The sequence below is a fragment of the Aspergillus flavus genome, chromosome 4 (genome assembly GCF_009017415.1).
Source record: "Aspergillus flavus chromosome 4, complete sequence".
Classification (NCBI taxonomy): Eukaryota; Fungi; Ascomycota; class Eurotiomycetes; order Eurotiales; family Aspergillaceae; genus Aspergillus; species Aspergillus flavus.
Window position 1 is genome coordinate 157420 of NC_092405.1, and position 19041 is coordinate 176460.

The window sequence follows — 19041 nt, forward strand, 5'->3', positions numbered from 1 at the left end:
CCTTGGCATCGCGTCAGATTCTCGCGCGTCTTATCCCAGATTCCCAGATGCTGACGGGATGGTGCCCACTCGGCTTAAGAAAATTCTGACCCTGCGGAGAAACAGACGCTCCTTTCCCGCAAGGTAAGGGGGAGGAGTCGTGATCGCCGTTCGCTAACCTGTCAACAGCAAATCATTGATACTATGCTGCATGTAGACCCATCGGGTAGTGCAGAATGAAGACAATACGTCGTTGCAACAGAATCAATGTCGATCGGCTTCCGGTCGCGGGGTTATACTTTGGCCTTATTTTGCCCAGTTTTGAGAAGTAGATTACGTGCACAATACTCGACTGGACGTCTCCTTTGGGTCATTGGATCCGAGGTACCAGTATCTTGGTTAGCTCCAGACACAGGATCACCATGGCTAAGGGGAGTGCCCACTAAGAACCCCAATTGTTTGACTAGCACATGGTGCCTGCGACGGCTTCTCGCGTGGCCCACTTTCCCAGCGGAGCAACCGGTAATGTCCAATGAGACTAATGCACAAAGGCAATCGCATTTTGGGTGAGCGTTGAGTAAATCGTTGGCTGGTCGGGGTTCTAGTAGGTATCGTGCGCGCTGACAGACCTTATTGCCCTGAGTTTTCCTTAAACCCCAACGTCGTACCTTCCACGGTGAAAAAAGAATAAAACAACCAACCGAAACCGACAACAAGACATAAGAAACACAAATACCCACTTTAGAGATACGAAACACCCCTCACATCCCGCAGTGTCATGGCTCCTACCCCGGAGGATGCCGTCTTTGCAATTTCGGCCCAGGCAACTCAGCTGGGCAATCGCATCTCTGTTCGGATGCTCGACTACCTAAGTACGGTTCACGACATCCCAGAGGGCTTCGGAGATCTCTCAAGAGTCTTTCTCGATACATGTCGCTCCTTGTGGACAATCGAAGCTGGCCTCAGTGAGTCAACAACAGCGAATCGGCCGCTGCCCAGAATAATTGTTCAGGAGGTGGAGAAGAAGTTCATCGAGGCGTACCGTGACTTTCAGCACCTAGACCGAGTCGTGACCAAACTGATCCAGTATGAACACCGTGGCGCACTGGGAAAGTTACAAAAGGGATGGAATCGACCAAGCCACGAGCTGGGCAAGATCCGGGAGTCGCTCAAGAAAACCATGGAGGCTTTACAGATCAGTGTCCTGGCTTTCCACTGGTCCCTTGGCGATGCTAAGCCGGAAGAATCAGTGGGAGTCGGATACGCAGGGCTCGCTGCAGCACTCGATCGGATGGCGAAGGGGCGATCGGTGACTGGAATCAACAAGGCGAAGACACTAGAACGCGGGATCGCCGAAATGAAGCAATCGTCGCAGGCTGTAAAAACAGCGCCCGCTGGTCCTCCTCCCTCGAGGCCTGTTCCACCAGTGCCACCGAAGCCATCGTCTAGCCAGGACGATGTCAGCAGAGATCCCGGCTGCAGTCGGGGTGGAACACTAGTCGAGCCAATGCCAGAAACCCTATCGTCCGTCCTATCACTGGATTCCCTCTCACTGTCGAGCTCTCATCACGGCAGGGATCTAGAGTTATCACAGATCAGGACTCGCAATACAACCAGCAAAGGAGAAGACCGCCCCCACCTCCAGAGCTCTTCGGCCTCAACTTTAGCTCAGGATATGGATACAAATCCTAGTTCTGTCCTCCCAAGTAAAGCATCATACCGGAAACATGATCTCCCTAGCATGCCACAACGGACACCGAGTAATACCAGCGCTGCAAATGTTGGTCATCTTAAGAATGCTTTGGCATCTGCCGTCAGGGCGAGAAACCATCAATTGATGGAGCAGCTCCTGGATAGTGGCGTATCACCGGATATGGGAGAGAATACACATCCACTGAATGAAGCAATCCTGCACCGTGACATTGAAGGAATGCGTCTTCTTCTGCTCTTTGGAGCCAACCCGAACGCACCAGATAAAGAAGGAAAGTCGCCACTCTTCTCTGCTGTAGAAGGATCATTCATGGATGGTGCGACCTTGCTGTTAAAATACCGTGCAGACCCAAGTCTCATGACCGGAACTGAGCTCGAGTCTCCACTTGGCTTGTGCATCACGAGCCTGAAGACGGGTCTCGTCCATGTCCTACTTGCCCATGGAGCAGATCCCAATCATGAGATGAGGAATGGCAGCACAGTGCTAATTGAAGCTATCCGGAAGAAAGCTCCTCAACGGCTTGTCGATCTGATCTTGGATGCCGGCGCGGATCCTAACCTGAAGAGCAGGGAAGGAAAGTCGGCGTTATTTGAAGCAGTCCAAGCCGACCAGGTGACGATAGTGACAACCCTCTTAGATCATGGAGCGAATCCAAACCTCCCTGGACCGGAACATGTGCTTTGGTCAGCCATCTATCGGCCGGCATGTTTGCGAATCTTGATGGCCCGTGGCGCCGATGTCCGAAAGACCCCGGGTATTATGGAACAGGCAACAAGCATCAACAACATTGATTCGGTGCGAATCCTACTACAAGCTGGCGTTGACCCCAACTCTAAAAAGGATGGAATTTATACGCCATTATGCTCCGCGATCCGTGACAATCGGGGGGATATCTTTGCGCTTTTGCTGGCCAACGGCGCGAACCCCAATGTCATGGCCTCCGAGTACCCGGCGTGGAAGTGTGTTACTCACTTCCGGACACATCTTCTGCCCGATCTCGTTGATGCCGGCGCAGACCTCCACCAGCCACCGGGCATCGTCGAAATGGCCGTGCAAGTCAACAACGCAGAGGCGGCGCAGTGGTTGTTGGAGCACGGCGGGGCGAACCCGAACGACCGCAATGCCCAAGGACACACAGCACTCACGACGGCGATTCGCGATAACCGCGTCGACCTAATGGCTCTCCTGCTCGCCCATGGGGCAGATCCCAACCAGCGTGGCCAAGACTGGCCCGTGTGTATGGCGGTCCGGTCTCCGATACTCCTGCAACAGCTCCTTCCCGCCGTGACAGATTTGTCGGCGCACAAAGGAGTCATGGAGATGGCCGTGTTGGCGAATCAGTTAGAGAGTATCAAGTTGCTGCTAGCTGCGGGGGCCAGCGTCGAGTACAAGAATGGCGGCGTTTTCTCCCCGTTAACAACAGCGATTCGCGAGCGTCACGAAGACATTGTGCGGTTTCTGCTGGATGAAGCCGGTGCAGATCCCAATGCGCCCGGCGAGCATCTTCCCATTGTCAAGGCGGTCCGTAGATGCAACAATGGGGACTTCAAGATGATTGAGTTGCTGCTCGAGAAGGGCGCAGATCCGAACAAGACCTATCGGGAGTGGAATGCAATAATGCAGGCCATCGAGAATAGAGACATGAAGCTTCTTCGTCTTCTGGTAGAAAAGGGCGGAGGTGTCGATCTTGAAAAGGAAGATGAGACTGGTAAGACTGTGATGCAGATGGTGGATGCATCTGGCTGGAGTGAAGCAACACAGTTTCTACTCGATAATGCGCGCCGATGAGGAACGCTAAGTGACTGAGACTATATACCCACTTTTCCTTTGTTTATACCGAGAGATAATTTGTCAGAGAGGACATTCGAAATACTTGACCTCGCACCAAGTCAACGTCGGAAGATTCATTCCTGAAACCTGCCAATGAAGGTTGCCGAAGACCAGAAACCGACATCATCTGTGACCGGGCAGTCTAAGAAGAGGCTATCATGTTATGTACAATTATAATGTTAATTTTCATATGTTTTGGGGGTACAGCACCGGAGATTATTGCATGTATACGAGAGCCATATATTCTAATTCACAATGCCCCCAATGTTCGGGTCCTCTATCTCATCAATTACACCATTAACCCGCTAGTGTTTTTACCAACAAGCGCTCTACCTACGATGTGGCTACCGGTTCTAACGGCACCGTCTGTTGCCTTTCTGACCTTTCATTAGACAACTACCTGAATGGATAACATCTTTTTACCAAGTCAAAGGTGTCTCGCAATCTCGGAAAAGGCCTACATCAGGATCTCGCGTAATTGGAGCCACACCACCAGCACCTATATTGGGATATTAGGATTATTAAACCCAAAGAGCCGTGGTTCACCGGAGACGTTAATTCAAAATATCTCGTATCTACAACGCGAAAGTACCTTTGCCGGAACATACGGATAAGGAAACATATCCTCAACCAAGAAGCTTAGGATTGTAATTGGTGCATAAACACAAAAAGCATTCACAATGTATATAAGATCTAGTAGTGGAATATAACGCTACCATACGGTGATCTGACTTTCGTAAACTCACCAAATCTTAGAGAACTGCGTAAGAAGCAGCTGTCATGACAGCTGACAGACATCTAACTTAAAACTAGAAGGGTCGACCTGCTGCGCCTATTTGTGAGATGTCGCAAGGAGTGCTTTTGGTAAGAATCACAGTGCTGTACACAATTCTATAATGAATGCGACCTCACTTGTTGCTCCAGTAGGAGGTACAATGTCGGGTAGAAATCTTCTAATGCGTCGGGGCTACGCACGAATGATTCCGTACGCCTGATCTCACTAGGAAATACATTTGATATTTTGTGATAGAAAAGGTAGTCTAGAAGTAAGAGAAATGCAATTTTGAGGTATCATATCTATACGAGCGTATAAAAAAACGTCCACATAATTAGTCCCTCCAAGGAATCCCAGTGCAGCTCGTCGCACATAGAACTGCCCTAATCCTTCATTCACTCCTCCAAACTATCGGTCCTAATCAGACGAAATTGCATTGTATCTCGTTCCGGCGGCGTCATCCAAGGGAGAACATAGTCTTTTCTCGTCACATCGACCAATTCAAACCCACATTTGCGCAGAACATTAACAGACGCCTCATTCTCGGTATCGCAATATGCCTCCAACACATTGAATTGCGGCTTGCGCGACCAATATAGTTCCACAAAAGCTCTCAAAGCCTCTGTTGCAAACCCCAGGCCCCAGGTTGATCGATGAAAGATGAAGCCCATTTCTGGGAGAGGGTCTGTTCTCCATGTTCCGACCCAACCGATGAAGCCGCCATGAGCCGAAATATCATACGGCTTGTCATCGTCGGTGCCTTCTTGACCACCATTGAGCCGGTTTGTAATGGCATCGAAGTTCACGTCTCGTCGGAGGAGTACAGCATAGTTCTCACCCATCGGATTGGCTTCGAGTAGTAAACTGGACATCCACTGTCGGGAATCGTCTATTGTCTTGCATGGGCCGTGGGCGCTCCACCGGGTGGCCACCGGATCGGACCAAATGGCGTGGTAGCCAGCCACATGGTCCTCTGTTAAACGGACGAGTTGTAGTCGTGCTGTCTGCATTTTGAGTAGGGGTGAATGACGATGAGAATAAGACCGTATGTAGGATTGTCTGGGAATCCAGCCGGGAATGCCCAGAACACAACAGACGTCGGAAAGAAAGAGTGGGAAAAAGGATAGGAAAAAAAAAAAAAAAAAAAGAGAGAGGAGAAAATAGAGGAGAAGATAAAGTAGACGGAACTGGGTCAAGGACTGCGGGCACCGCATCCAGTTAGACAGGCTGAGTAATCCATCGTATCTCAAGAGTCATATGGAGACCAATTGTTACCATTTAATCTTCTCACGGCGAGTATGTTCGAGCTGATGTAACACGAGGAAAGCACTCTGCTTGACCGGATCAATCCCAGCTTCCATTCCTATCAGACGACTGCTTGGAGGGATACCTCGTGCGCTCTGGTCGCCGTCCAATCGACCCTCCTCCTCGAGGGCCACAGAGCGCTGGGCGATAGTATAAATTATAGAGCCATCCCATGTCCCCTCCCTACGAGGTGCCGCTGCCAGGATAGCAAGCGCGGCGTGGCGGGTACCATAGTTTCGACAATTTGTAGCAATAAAATAGAGAATAGGCACAATCCCGATTTCCAAAGTAAAAACTGGTGGCGCCTCAGCAGTGCATGCGGGTTGAGGCGACTCGTCTAAAAGCAGCTGTAGCCTCGATAAAAGCAACCCAAATCCCCGTTCAAACGGATCGTGTGCAAGTGCTCCCTGAGAGTGGTCCATCTGGAGTAGCATTCGCAAAGCATCGCGGTAAATCTCGACGAGCGTCGCTGCGTGCTGCTCAGGAGTTGAAAACGTATGAGCATATCGGCTCCGAAACGCCTGGTAAGCGCGATCCCACTGATCCAACCCGGACACTCCCTCAGTTTGCATCTCTCGAAGAAAGACCTCGCTCCCCGCCATGGCTCCCGGGTATTTACGTCGATCACCGACATCACAAGACGTCACACCGGGCGTGGTTGCAATTTTTGCCAGAGCTATCTGGTTGATGAGTCGAAAGAACCTATCGATCTGGTTGAAAAGAATATCCTGAGCCTCACCCAAGGACGTGAAAATGTCCGGTGGGGCGATGGAGAAATGCTGCCCTGGTTTAATAAGAGCGCCGGGAGTAGTGGAAGCAACATCCAGGAACAAATCACATTGGAATCGCATGCGCATCAAGGTACCGATCATAGGGTATTTGGATATGATGGATGTGTTGGGACTGTCCTGCGTCGCCGCTCCCCTGTCCGTGCCTTTTGCTATCTCTGACATATGGAAGGCACAGCGCAGGTGTACATCAGCGGCTTGGTACCGACCTTGGAAAATTTCGATTGAAGAAAGCAGGAGACAAGCGGTCAGAAAGGTGTCCATAGACTGGATCTTTGAACAGAGCAGAGATTTCATGTGTGTGAGAGCGGATGCATAATGGACCAGAGCAGAATGCTGCGTATTGCTGCTCGACTGACTCTTAGGGTTAACTGAGTTTGCAAAGCTGCGATGCAAGTCCGCCAGGGAGATGGCAGCGTATCGGATGACGGGCTCAGCATAGCACATTTGGAGAATCAAAAGATCCTTGGAGGAAGCATGGAAACATCCCAGGAGTTGAGCCGCGGTATGCCGACGAAAGTAATCGAAGGATATACTCTCGCCAGCTTTGGTGAAAAGAGGAACGGCCAAAGCGGGTTGCAATGTCCTCCGTTCTTTTGGCTCACCAACCTTTAGCAATTCTAGGGGATAGCCATCGCACTTCCGTCCGGTGCTAGTACATCTCACACACGCTGGCCGAGCCTCATCGCATTTGACATGCCGGATCCTACAAGTCGTGAGCGCGTTGTGCCAGATATCCCTTGTTAAGCTGATTGGTCTTACTTGCAAGTATAACAGCCCGTGCGCACTCTAGTACATTTCTTTGGTTTCTTTGCCATTGGAGGTATGTGTCTACTAACTGACGACAGCTCAAGGCAAACTAGCGGGATCCAGTGCTTAGTAGTGGATTGGCGTGGTGGCCCCTCTTTATATATGCAGCAGGATGATCCCCATATCTCCTGCCCTTTCCGTCCGGCGTCCTCCATTGGTCAGTCTGCAGTGAAAAGGCACGCTATACCGGATAGAGACTAGGGACTCATGCACTGAAGAATTTACCGCAGGACGATCAACTCATATGTCATGTTACATGTCTTGCCCTCACTTCTGCACTTCCGTCCCTCTCACTTCCTCCACCCAGCTGAGGACATAATCATAATATTAATAATATAGATTTCCTACTTAATTATAGATCGCGCTTTCAGACTTTACCTTCTGCATAAACATAATTTATTCCATCCTGGGAAATTCGAGAATCTCTCCTATTGGCGTAATTATATATTCCCGGTAAATCGCTGAGTATATGCTTGGCAAATGCCTGTTTGTTCTCGATGACTGGGACGGCGGGATGAGGCTAACAAATCGACGGTGGAAGCAATTCAAATTGGTATCGTCTGACAGCGAGGACTTCCTTTTGAAACAGAGAATGTAAAGACTAAATCAAAGTGTATGTGGTGTTATGTTTGTGCTGATGCCGCTATAGTATTTCACAAGGCTGTCCTGTTAACCATCACTCGTATAGAGATTTGGATTTGAACAGCAAGAATGCAAGGTAAACATAGAGCGATTGTCATTTGATTTAGTTTGGAGAAGATTCCACAAGTGATACAAAGAAAGAGAGAATGAGTGGAGGGAATCCGTCACATCCGCCGATCTTTCTGCCACTATTGAGCACCTCCATCTTCTCATGAACGTCACCCAGCTTTGTGAACCAGCTTTACACAGTCGGTGACGCCGTGTTCCTCCTCAAGGCCCCCAGGCAACTGACTGACAATTTCGACCGGCTTTTCGAGTCGTAGCTCGACATTCTTCTCACCACCGCCTCCCATGGTCCACGATATGGTTGCAACATTGTCCTTACCCAGCGCAACCTTGGCTTGTATTGCATCACTGAGCCCAAGACGTGGCTTGAAGAGAATCTTACTCGACCCCGGTGCGATCGGTCGAATGCCGGCCAGTTCCGTGCAATACTCATAGATGGGCACACTAGACCACGCATGACAGTCCGACCGCTGCCGGACGTCGTCCTCCTCCCAGGTTGACAAATTGTTGGCCAGCATATTGCGCCACGGGTCCCATAGCTGGGGCCAGAAGCTATCGTAGACCTGATCGCCAGCAAGGGACAATGCACGAAGGGCATAGAATCGCATCATGTACGAGCATTTTGCGAAGCGGGAGTCTGCGAATGATTCCATCAGAAGGCGGGCATGATCCTCCGGTCGCGCTGTCCCGGACAGAACCGCAAAGACCTGACAATGTTGTGAGTAAGACATTTCGTCAGCGATATCGGCCGTGGAATCGGTGAAGAAGTGTCCATCGTAACAGTGTGCTCGAATGGCTTGTTGCAGCGCGGCCGCCCGTGCTTCGTACTCCTCTGCATAGCCCGGTCGGCCAACGTCGCGAACCAGCCGCGCAGCCTGTTGGAGGACATAAGCGTACAGCATGCTGAAGTATGTATGGCGGTTAGATTTGCGACCGGAGGTGGGCACCCCTTTGTCCGGATAATCCTCCGTCGCACCCCAGGTCGTGACCCAGTCGACATACTGCCACACATCCTCAGGTAACCCGCTTACAAGGCCCAAGGTGTCAATGTGTACGTCGAAGAAGTCGAGGACGCCGTCGATCCGAGGGAGGAACGAACGGGCAAAGCGAGTGTCGCCGAAGTAGAGATGGTGATCGCAGACCTGCAGGACCCAATACAACGGAAAGCCAGCAATAAGCTGGGGGACATGAGAGGGGAAGCGAGACTGAGTAAGACCCTCAAAGGTGACTGACGCTGCAAAGTTTGTGATCGCTTGTCGCATCAGCCGGTCATCACCGGAGAGTAGATAGTGAAACAAGCCGACGGCACGACTGTCGCCAGAGTATCTACCGGGAATGTTAGTCCTCCCCGGATACAATCTCAAGGGACATATCTGCGAGTCGACTTACTGAAGCTGCTCATAGAACGGACAGTCCGAGTACCCGTCAAACATGCAGTTTCGCATGGTGCGAATGGACACGTCCCATATCCGTTCGCTGTATTCATCGCCAAGCTCGGTCCAACTGGCCTTGACGGCGAGGGGATAGTTCACTTGTGTCGCCTCCAAGGGAAGCATGCGGACCGGTTCTTCTCCCACTATGATCTCAAGGCGTAGAAGGCGAAATGTTCGGAACCAAAATGGCTCGTACGCCACGGTTTGCGTGTCAGGGATATCCAAGGTGACTGCGTCATAAGGACCAATGAGATGACCAGCCTTTGCATCTAGTCTATCTGTCTTCTTGCGAAAGTACGGATAGGACCGAGGCTCTAGCTCATACCCCTCCGAGTACGTCACTTTCAGCGTTATCTGCGACGCGTTTGTGATACCTTGAAAAGCCCATCGGAGGAAGGCTGTTGAGTGTGTGTCGGCCTGCAGTTCAAGCATATGTGAAGAACGTCCACGAAGAGTCAAGGGGCCACCCCCAGACAAGCAAGATGACCACTCCTCCGCACTAATATAACTCTCGCAGGCACGTACCACGTTCACAACGATGGGGGTCTGATCGGGCATTGGGATCCCGCGCGGACGCAATCGCCAGGGTGGGAGATCGCCATTCAGTGTTTTGATCCCATACGCCTTTGGGGTCACTGATGGGCTATGTATCGTCGGAGCGACTCGTTCGTATATCTGTTACAACAAGGTAATGGGTGGTATGCTCAGAATTGCAAGATGGGCCTAGCTTACGTGTAGGAATCCGTCATCTATCAGGCCCATTGGAAACTGAATACTCTCATCCACTTGTGCCTGCCATCCCTTATGTGAATCGAGCTCTACAACGTTACTGCCTGCCTCTATAGAGCCCACGACAGTCAATCCCGGCAGCGTGGTCCTCTCAAATGGCATGGCGCCGCGCGAGGATGCGAAGTATCGCACCACAACGAAGCGAATCACATTCCGTCCACGGCTGAGATACGGTGCGATATCGAGCGTGTCATAGTACCAGATCCACGGACTGCTGCGCGCTGGCCCGACAGCGACCCGGACTCCATTGACATAGAGCTTATATCGCGTATCCGCAGAGAAATGTAACTCAGCGCGGGTGGGACTTTCCGGCAGGTCAAGCTCACGACTGAAATGGACAATCCGCCCCGTCGTATTGACTCGCGACGAATCAACCCAATCTGGTGTCCAGATCCAGTTGGCCTGGAGGGAATTGATGATCTGGCGAGACTAGTTAGTATGCTATAGATGTTCCAGACTTTTGGCTCGGTCGCACATACTTTCTGTTCGTCGGGTGTCACCATAGTGTGTGAACCAGGTAGGGTTCTCTTGGCATATGGCAGATTCTGTACTTGGGCGTTGCAGAAGAGGCTGGATTTGAAGATATTAGTTCTATGGGCATGACGCGTATGAGGGGTTTGTCTCGGGTTATTGTGGCCCGAGGTGGATGTTCGGTTAATTGCATATAATGCAGTAGACTCTGATGTATGAAATTGTATAAACAAAAAAGAGTTTTAAGTTAGCCGAAGGACAGACATAATCAGGAAGAAGAAACAAAGAAAGGAGAAGGAATTCAAACCTCATAGGCTATCCAAAGAAAAGTAAAACACTCTTGAATAGTATCTCGGTTAAAATAATAGCCGAATAGATATATCATGTATAGGTCTAGTAGACCAAAGTCACCCATAAAACATGAGGCTTATAAAAATAAATACAATCAGTTAGGGTCCTAAGAGGTATTCCTCTAGTTGATTTGGAGCCAACTATTAAGGCCCATGTCCCTGTGAGCAGTGCTACAATTTCTCTTGATTCATGGCACCACTTGATGAAACAGCGACCTGTTGAAGTTAGCAAGCATAACAAACCTAGGCAACTGCAAAATCTGATAAAACCTTAAAGAAAGCAGGATAGTTAACCCCCAAATATCAACTCTGGAGAGCTAGGCAAGAGGGAAGAACTTTGAGCAGGGTCAATTAGGTAGTAGGTCAACCAGGCATGTTTATTTCCATTGAAGCACAATATGAAAACCAAGAATCTCGAGAATCATTGGCACCCTCGTGCCCTCCGCTTCTACCGTGGTACCCACTGATACTCTGACTGGCAATCAAGCAAAAAAGTCTTCCGCTTCCTGCACGGCGCTGTCAAGAGCGTCCTGCTCAAGTTGGTCAATAGCAGCCTGTCGCGGCTTAAAGCTCCGGGAGTGGAATTCTGCATGTATGAATCAGTGGTTATTCAGTTGCTAGGTGGGCAACTGCTTACCTCCGGTAATTCCACCCAAATCACCCATAGGAAAGATAGTGCGCGACATGTCCACCCTGACGGAGAACTTGATACGGTAACGCTAAACACCGTGAGCAATATCCGTACGATAGTATCGTAGAGTTGGTTCCTACATAGAAATCGGGGTGTGAGACGTCTGGGAAACGCAAAACCCCGATATCGAGCATTTTCTGCTCGTGGGCCCCACTCTTGGACCAGAATTGCTGGGACATGTCGATAATAGCTCCTGACTGGGAAACAATATTGGCCATCGCCTGGCTATTAATCGTGGAATTAAGAACATCCTGATCAGCGATAAGCTTGTTCCACCAGGTCAAGACCTTTTAGAGTAGGCGTTAGAAAGCGTTAACCTCTTTTCTTCTTTTCTTCTTTTCTTCTCTCGTTCGGATTATGCATATCGCCATAGCTCTTTCACAACAGCGTTGTCTAGATTTGCGCCAACGTTGAAGTATCCCATGTTGCCCTTTAAAATATTCTCGGTACGATCGATATAGTCCTCTGCAGGCTCTAGGTAAGTGTTATTCATCATGACAGTCTCGATGTTGTTGACTGTGCGTTGGCTTGATGATAGCTTCGCCAGACTTCTCATGACGCCAGCAATCGCCACCTTGTAGGCTTCGTCCAGATCATCGATACTCTCACTATTGAGAGTGCCATAGGACGGCGCCAGCCCATCGTGAAGATATTCGGCGTTCGGGCCCCCGCGGTCATAGATCTAGGAATGGGGCACTCAGCAGTCTATTTGCATACTCTGGTAGCAGTATCCTACCGTGTTCCATTTGAAATTATTGATTCTCTCCGCAATATCGATGCCATCAGAACCAAAGACTTCTGCAAGGGTGGGGGCCATGTCGATTGAGAATGAGACTGAAATTTGAGGTAAGAAGCGAAAATATTTCGTCCCGTTTGGGACAACTGTGTGGATTGCCTGAGTTATGAATGCCAAATTCGATGAGAAGACGGGGTAGATGAGGGCTACATATGCTTTTTCCGAGCCACCAGCAGAAGTTCCACTTTTCTTCACCGAGACTATCAAGAGTCCAAGATAAGGTGCGAAAAGCTCGTGTTGATCTGAGATCGCTTGGAGATCTTGAGTGGAATGATCTGAAAAAGGAAATGATATACAACCACCCCACAGGGATCAGCGCGGTCGTTTCGCAGCCAATCTCGATACAGCCAACCATTTCAGTTCTCGTACAACGCACGGTCCTTGGTCAATTGTTTGGAGGGGCGATGGTTGCTTGGATCAAATACGTGATGGCAATGAATCGATGCTGACTGCCGAATGACCCACCCGAAGTATCAGCTGAGGAGTGCAATACCTTCTGCACTTCTACCTTGGGTTGGTCACTATTTTAGAGCGTAATACGCATTGCCTGGCGGTATCTAAAGACAATGACCTCTCTCTGTATGAACTCGATATATTGCCTCGGTTAAGGTAAGTGTCCTAGGCCTAGCTGTGGAATAACCCTATTTTCTCTATTTAAGTGTCTTCTATCTTTGCTCTTATTCCTCTCAATCCTCAACTGTCCTTGTTGCATGATATATACTACATCTTGTACAATTTGGCAGTAAAGATTGGCTTGCTGTGTCCTTGTAAACCAAGCGTTGTGTAAAAAAGTACACCTACCCGCGTCGTCGCATACCCTAAGTTCATAAGTACCCGTAGATGGTTGTCTGTGGAACGTGCTATGTCATTTATAAGATTTTTGATATACTCGTTATGTACTTCTCATATCAGTATCTTAATTAGGGATACGCAACGTGAGGCTCTAGATCGTGGCCCACCGCAGAGAACCATGGTTGAGGAAGACAAGCAACTTGATATTGTATATATAAACCAGGGTTACCGTGTGATGTCATGCATGACATCAATCTCCCTCACACACACTCTCTTCTATAAAATGACATGGTTGGTCAATCGGACTATATTCCCACTCTGTTTGTAACAAGGATAGTAGCATAACAGACATGATGGCCGATAGTAGTGACTCACGACAAAAGGTGGCCATCATTGGCGCCGGTGCGGCGGGCATGGTAAGTGGAATGGGAAATGGACCCAGTACGCACCCAGGACTAACAGACAGGTAGTCGTGCGCTTCTACGCTGGCTAAACATCCACAAAAATATGAAGTGACCCTGTTCGACACTGCACCTCATACCGGCGGTCAGGCGATCTCAATCCCTCTAGACGACTCCCGGCATGGCGCCAGCTGGTTGAACGAGGGCGTGCAGGGTGGCTCGCCCATCTTTCGACATACTTTCAATTTCTTCCGAAGATATGGCTATAAACCGGTGCAAGTGAAACTACAAGTATCTTTCGGAAAGGGACCAGACAACTTCTGGACGAACATGTTCCCCAGTCCGCTGGTGGATCGATTTTCAGACGAGATACAAAAGTTCGGTCGCGTATTGAAATGGATCAAGCGACTCATGCCGTTCTTGGGTATTCTGCCCGTAAAGGTCATGTTAAAGCTATTCCGGTTCAGCACTGAGTTTGGAAACAAAATGGTGTTGCCATTGCTGGCTCTTTTTCTGGGGACCGGTAACCAAACGCCGAATGTGCCAAGCGCACTGTTGGAGCGACTCTTCGATGACAAGAATATGAGACTGTGGGATTACGATCCCGATACGCTGCTTCCTAATCAACCCACCATGTATACATTTCCAAACTTGAGTGACTTCTACCATGACTGGGCTCGAGATCTGAGCTCAAGGGGCGTCCATATCCGGCTCAAGACTGCTCCCGAGCTTGTAAGGCGAGATAAGCATGGCGTAACTCTACGACCACATCCTGCGACTGACGATGCGAATGGTGATCCGGATGAGGCCGACCTACCGTGTGAAGAATTCGACGAAATGGTTATTTGCTGCCCGGCCGACGAGGCCAAGAGCTTACTTGGACAACATGCGACATGGCGCGAGAAGTACGTGCTGGGTGGTGTCAAATTCTTCAACGACATTACCATCACGCATTCTGATTCCGAATATTTTAACCATATCTTCGAAGCAAGGTATAGGGGCGATCTATGTGCGAAGGGTAATAACCAGTCTCGGAGAGATCAGATTGCATTCTCCCAAAAGACCACAAGAACACGGAAAGATGGCTGGGAGGGCTTTGCGCCGATGTACTATATCCATTCCTACGAGTCCGATCCAGACAAAATCGAAATGGGCTTCGATTGTACGAACTACCAGCACCAGTTCCGCGAGGCCTTTGGTGAGAATGCTATTTCCCCAGAGTCCGACAGGCACGTTTATCAGACAATCTTCCTCAACGACAAGGAGAAACACCTTTGGACATGGGATGGCATCGACAAGAGCAAGATAATCGACAAAAAATGGTGGCATCAATTTGGGCATCGCTGGCAACATTATCTACGCGTGGTACCGGGCATGATGTTTATCAATGGTAAAAACAGGACACTGTACGCTGGTGCTTGGACGATGGTGGTGAGTTTCGCTTTGTCAACTTTCTTTCCACATGCTAAGCACTACACAGAACATGCACGAGATCGCTTGTATATCAGGAATTGCGGCGGCATACCGGCTAGGTGCCGATTATGAGGTTTTTGACGATTTTGCCGAGGACTTCTTCTCCAAGTATCTCCTCGTCTCACATGGCGTGCGTTACAAACGGGGCAAGAATTGCGAGCCGACATAAGTGGAGTGACCCAGATTCAATTTTGGAATCACGTATCTCCTTACACAGAACTTTCATGCTTTCGTAGAAGCAAAAGCCTGAGCTTAGGCAGATGCGACTGACTCAAAAGACTATGGGATTTAACACATCACGAATTCAAGATTTGTTTCCGATGGCATTGCTTCGAGAAAGTCTCCAACATCAATGCCAAACTTCCTAGTGTACGCAAAGATCTGGCGAAACCAGTCGCACTCAGGGAGATTGAAGTATTCGAAGTACCCAAAAGCAACCGCTGTGGGAAAGGATATCACGCAAGCACCGAGGGCAACTGTCTTTGGTTGAACGAAGTACTCGACAGATCGGGCAATGTTGACGGCCATGTCATGCATCTCTTGTACACCACAAGGAAACGGGGGGAAAGGAGGCTGAGTGTCCTCTTGTGTATTCGGTAGGCAACTCGGATATAACATACCGAGGTTGCTGAAGAGAAGAACATGAGAAGTCCAGTACAAAAGGTGAATATGACCCGATTCAAAGTCGGGGAAATAGATGCATGTCGAATGGACTCTTTCCGAAGGTATGGCGTGGACTGTATGAAAACGTGACGGTTGTTCCCAGTGTAGCTTGCTAGGGTAGTCCCTCTGGTATGCCTCATACCATGACTGTAAACGTCTGTAGAGGTTTAAATACACATCGCAAACTCTCGACAACCTTTTCGACTTTTGAGAAAGGTCTGATGCGCTATGCACATAGTCGATCATCTGCAAAAAAGCCGGGATTTCCAGCATCAGGTCCAATAAGTGTTGCTTTGGTGCCTTCCTACACCCCTTCCAAGGCAGGGATTTCCATTCTGGCGTTGCGAGGTATATGGGCTTCCTTGTTCCGATATTATAGATCGTCTGTGGTAAAGTGAATTAGCACGGGTTTCACACAACAAAGTCGCAGGCCTTACAGCAGAAAGGCGAAATCCATCAAACAGTCTATGTTTCGCCTGGGACCATCTGGTGTTCAGCCCCTGTGAGTATATCAATGAAAGAGCACCGTGAGTGTGGCTAGCCCACCCCAGGCCTCTGCTCGACGATCCTTCTAAAATCTGCAGTGGGGGCTTCCTCTTAGCAAGAACACAACCACCAATGGGAAGGGGATCTTGCCTCATAGATGGCTAAGAACATCATGCTTGCTAGGGTCTCATCTCGGAGGCCCTGGGTTCCATTCTGAATAGCTCTGTGAAGATGCCGCAGTGTTTGCGAATATGATTCGGAGCTTAAACGAGTCAAACGAGAATCCTGGGAAAGGCGACCCATTCGAGCCGCACCAAGTGCCAGTAAAGCCGACTTCAGACTTGGCTCGTCTACATCAAGGTCTGGAGTAAATGCCATCCAGTCGATATAGCTCGACTTTCCGAAGACGTCTAATCCCTGCTGGATGACATTATTATGGAAGTATGAGCTACAGTAGTACGCAACGGCAGAGCGCTGGAGGGAAAGGGCATGAGAAGATAGTCCACTGCTGCACAGACCCTGTATAGCCCCTTGGTCTAACCGGTTACCGATTTCTCGACTATCGGTGGTGGATTCGACTTTCGAATTGCACCCCGACGCCATTCGGCTGGAACTGCCCTTGCCCTGATAGGACACATTGATAAACTTCCTCTCGCGCGAGTATCCCGGACAGGAAGTGTTTCGCGACAGGCATTGACCGCACGATGGCCGTTGTTCATCGCACTATCGATATCGTTAAATGAAAAAGCTCGGAGTTAGACGAAGAAGGCCACTTACACGTTTCTTCCGTCTCCTACATGCATGACACCCTTTCGAGCCCCCCGCAATTCGTACCATTGTATCAAGAGCAATGAAATGAAATGATTTGTTCTACGCTGCTACACAGTCAACAAAGATTGAGATCCAGGTTCACATTATTGAGAAGGTCATTTTATGACCCTCACCTCACATAGATCACGCCGTGGGGCTGCGGAGGTATCCACAGAATACGAGGAAGCCTGACGGCGCCAAGGTTGGAACAGAGTCCAGAAGCATTTTGGGTTCGGCGCAATAAATTTCCTGTTTCGGTATGGCTTTATAATGACTAAGACTTGGCATGTCTTTCGTGGTTGGTCGTTATATATAGCATGAGATAATAAGTAAGCTGCGATATATCTCTGTCTGAAGGCAAACGTTTATATGCAAGGCAGAAGAATTCATGATTAGGAAGCGCAAAAGCTTTCTTAATCCAGTAGTCTTGATGATGCCTAAAGCTCAAGTATTCTGCAGTCATGTCTACTCAAGAATTGAACCTGGTAAAAACGTTGGTACATTGATGGATAGGTAGTATAAATAGAGTGATCTCCGCAGTCTACCATGATATCCTTACTCCGCATCATCAAAGTCACTTCATCTTTATTTTTCAACTATGGACGTTTCTGCTTCAAGTACCCCTAAGACAATGTTCCGCTGGGTCCAAAAGCTATACAATGCTTTGGGCTTCAAGAAGGGTTATAACTTCATTCTGTGTATGCTCTTTCTCCGGCCCGCACCTGCATAGCGACAACAAGCTAATTTCATCCCAGTCTTCATCTTTGGCGGTGCCTGGATGGGATTCACCCTCGCTCGTCTAGAATATCTAGACTTCTCGACGTTCTGCAAGAATTCAGTACCCGGGGAGTGCTTTTACTACAAGGGAACAGGATACATAGGACTATACCTACACCTGGGTTGTATACTTCGTATGGCTATTCACACTAAACATCCTTATCTGGGTTGCTAAAGCCATCTTAGCCGCTGCCTTCCTTGCCTTCTTTCAGTTCGTCCCGGCCATTCGATATAAGGTGATACTGTTCCATCGCATCAATGGCTACATCATCATCCTGCTTGTTTTGCTTTCCAATGTTGGGGCATTAATGATTGCAAGACATACGTTTGGAGGAACTATCCCAACTCAAGCCGCCGTGGGTCTTTTGGTCATTTTATCAACCTGTGCTATTGGCATGGCATATTACAATGTCAAGCGACTACAGCTAGAACAGCATCGAGCCTGGATGTTACGGGCATTCTTCTACGTAAGACCACTTTTGACCAAAGAAATCTCTTTGAACACCTGCTGAATGTTGTTACTAAACAGATGGGATGTATCATCACCACGCGCATAATCATGATCATATCGACGGTGATCATATCAATATCACCAAAATATTACATGGCGCAGCCTTGTGATAAAATAGACTTCATAATTGGAAGAGAACAAACACTTGAGAGTTACCCTGACTGTGCTAGCTTTTACAACGGGTCCCGCCCAGATCAAAATGTCCTCGTCCTAGGCGACTTCAATGGCAATGCGGACAAAATTGGAACCGCATTAAACTTGAACTTTGGGATGGCATTTTGGCTGGCCTTGTTCCTTCATGCTATAGGCGTTGAGATATATGTAAGTCGATCGAAGTGGATGCTTGTTTCACTCGAGTGCTACATAACGCGGAAACTGACTTAAATCTTAACGTCTTCTAGCTACAGATGACACCCAAAGAATCTCACCGACTTCGCAAGATTTCTTATACCCGACAGCTGGAAGCCGGGTACAGGGATCCAGGTAGGGCGGGTCTCACTGTTGACAAGTTCGGCGATAGTGAGCCTTGGGTTCCAGAGACATGATGAAGATGGAGGAATCGGGCTCAAGACGTATTATTGTTTGGTATGGCGTCATTCTAATCTCTTGCTATGTTACCGATTGGACATCTACCCGTCTTGTAGGATTCAAGTTTTGGTCGAGTAACATTCTCGCTCTGCGCTCTAAGTGAT

At 49.0% G+C, this 19041-nt stretch overlaps 11 protein-coding genes across 11 annotated transcripts; 5 read left to right on the plus strand and 6 right to left on the minus strand.

The window, feature by feature from the left end:
* The first annotated feature begins 127 nt into the window (after nucleotides 1–127).
* On the plus strand, nucleotides 128–653 carry F9C07_1486932 (uncharacterized protein). The gene has a single exon (XM_071508138.1). It carries the CDS (start codon nucleotides 247–249, stop codon nucleotides 547–549), a length of 303 nt encoding a protein of 100 aa, XP_071366210.1. The 5' UTR covers nucleotides 128–246; the 3' UTR covers nucleotides 550–653.
* Nucleotides 654–757: 104 nt separating this feature from the next.
* Nucleotides 758–3478, plus strand: F9C07_3225 (putative ankyrin repeat-containing protein; the record flags this gene model as incomplete). The annotated part of the gene is made up of 1 exon (XM_041285723.1): nucleotides 758–3478. One exon carries the CDS (start codon nucleotides 758–760, stop codon nucleotides 3476–3478), a length of 2721 nt encoding a protein of 906 aa, XP_041145548.1.
* A 1212-nt stretch (nucleotides 3479–4690) lies between these two features.
* On the minus strand, nucleotides 4691–5305 carry F9C07_3226 (GNAT domain-containing protein; the record flags this gene model as incomplete). The annotated part of the gene is made up of 1 exon (XM_041285732.1): nucleotides 4691–5305. One exon carries the CDS (start codon nucleotides 5303–5305, stop codon nucleotides 4691–4693), a length of 615 nt encoding a protein of 204 aa, XP_041145549.1.
* Nucleotides 5306–5350: 45 nt separating this feature from the next.
* On the minus strand, nucleotides 5351–7312 carry F9C07_2282896 (uncharacterized protein). The gene is made up of 2 exons (XM_071510594.1): nucleotides 7151–7312; nucleotides 5351–7094 (listed from the first exon to the last, which is right to left on the minus strand). Exons 1-2 carry the CDS (start codon nucleotides 7204–7206, stop codon nucleotides 5567–5569), a joined length of 1584 nt encoding a protein of 527 aa, XP_071366211.1. The 5' UTR covers nucleotides 7207–7312; the 3' UTR covers nucleotides 5351–5566.
* Nucleotides 7313–7436: 124 nt separating this feature from the next.
* On the minus strand, nucleotides 7437–10915 carry F9C07_2282898 (rhamnosidase B). Its single transcript, XM_041291683.2, has 4 exons — nucleotides 10608–10915; nucleotides 10072–10548; nucleotides 9296–10014; nucleotides 7437–9232 (listed from the first exon to the last, which is right to left on the minus strand). Exons 1-4 carry the CDS (start codon nucleotides 10629–10631, stop codon nucleotides 8059–8061), a joined length of 2394 nt encoding a protein of 797 aa, XP_041145550.1. The 5' UTR covers nucleotides 10632–10915; the 3' UTR covers nucleotides 7437–8058.
* Nucleotides 7668–7920, plus strand: F9C07_3228 (uncharacterized protein; the record flags this gene model as incomplete). Its single annotated transcript, XM_071511078.1, has 2 exons — nucleotides 7668–7792; nucleotides 7887–7920. The coding sequence occupies 2 exons, from the start codon at nucleotides 7668–7670 to the stop codon at nucleotides 7918–7920; spliced, it is 159 nt and encodes a 52-aa protein (XP_071366212.1).
* A 516-nt stretch (nucleotides 10916–11431) lies between the features above and the next one.
* On the minus strand, nucleotides 11432–11819 carry F9C07_3230 (uncharacterized protein; the record flags this gene model as incomplete). Its single annotated transcript, XM_041291684.2, has 3 exons — nucleotides 11432–11535; nucleotides 11587–11668; nucleotides 11721–11819. The coding sequence occupies 3 exons, from the start codon at nucleotides 11817–11819 to the stop codon at nucleotides 11432–11434; spliced, it is 285 nt and encodes a 94-aa protein (XP_041145551.2).
* Nucleotides 11820–11995: 176 nt separating this feature from the next.
* Nucleotides 11996–12457, minus strand: F9C07_3231 (uncharacterized protein; the record flags this gene model as incomplete). Its single annotated transcript, XM_071511079.1, has 2 exons — nucleotides 11996–12322; nucleotides 12377–12457. The coding sequence occupies 2 exons, from the start codon at nucleotides 12455–12457 to the stop codon at nucleotides 11996–11998; spliced, it is 408 nt and encodes a 135-aa protein (XP_071366213.1).
* A 1124-nt stretch (nucleotides 12458–13581) lies between these two features.
* On the plus strand, nucleotides 13582–15271 carry F9C07_3232 (putative flavin-containing amine oxidasedehydrogenase; the record flags this gene model as incomplete). The annotated part of the gene is made up of 3 exons (XM_041291689.2): nucleotides 13582–13644; nucleotides 13699–15060; nucleotides 15110–15271. The coding sequence occupies 3 exons, from the start codon at nucleotides 13582–13584 to the stop codon at nucleotides 15269–15271; spliced, it is 1587 nt and encodes a 528-aa protein (XP_041145552.2).
* Nucleotides 15272–16362: 1091 nt separating this feature from the next.
* On the minus strand, nucleotides 16363–17088 carry F9C07_3233 (uncharacterized protein; the record flags this gene model as incomplete). The annotated part of the gene is made up of 2 exons (XM_041285729.2): nucleotides 16363–16974; nucleotides 17029–17088. 2 exons carry the CDS (start codon nucleotides 17086–17088, stop codon nucleotides 16363–16365), a joined length of 672 nt encoding a protein of 223 aa, XP_041145553.2.
* Nucleotides 17089–17659: 571 nt separating this feature from the next.
* On the plus strand, nucleotides 17660–18894 carry F9C07_2231886 (uncharacterized protein; the record flags this gene model as incomplete). The annotated part of the gene is made up of 5 exons (XM_041291690.2): nucleotides 17660–17759; nucleotides 17817–17972; nucleotides 18025–18305; nucleotides 18368–18670; nucleotides 18751–18894. 5 exons carry the CDS (start codon nucleotides 17660–17662, stop codon nucleotides 18892–18894), a joined length of 984 nt encoding a protein of 327 aa, XP_041145554.2.
* Nucleotides 18895–19041: the final 147 nt, after the last annotated feature.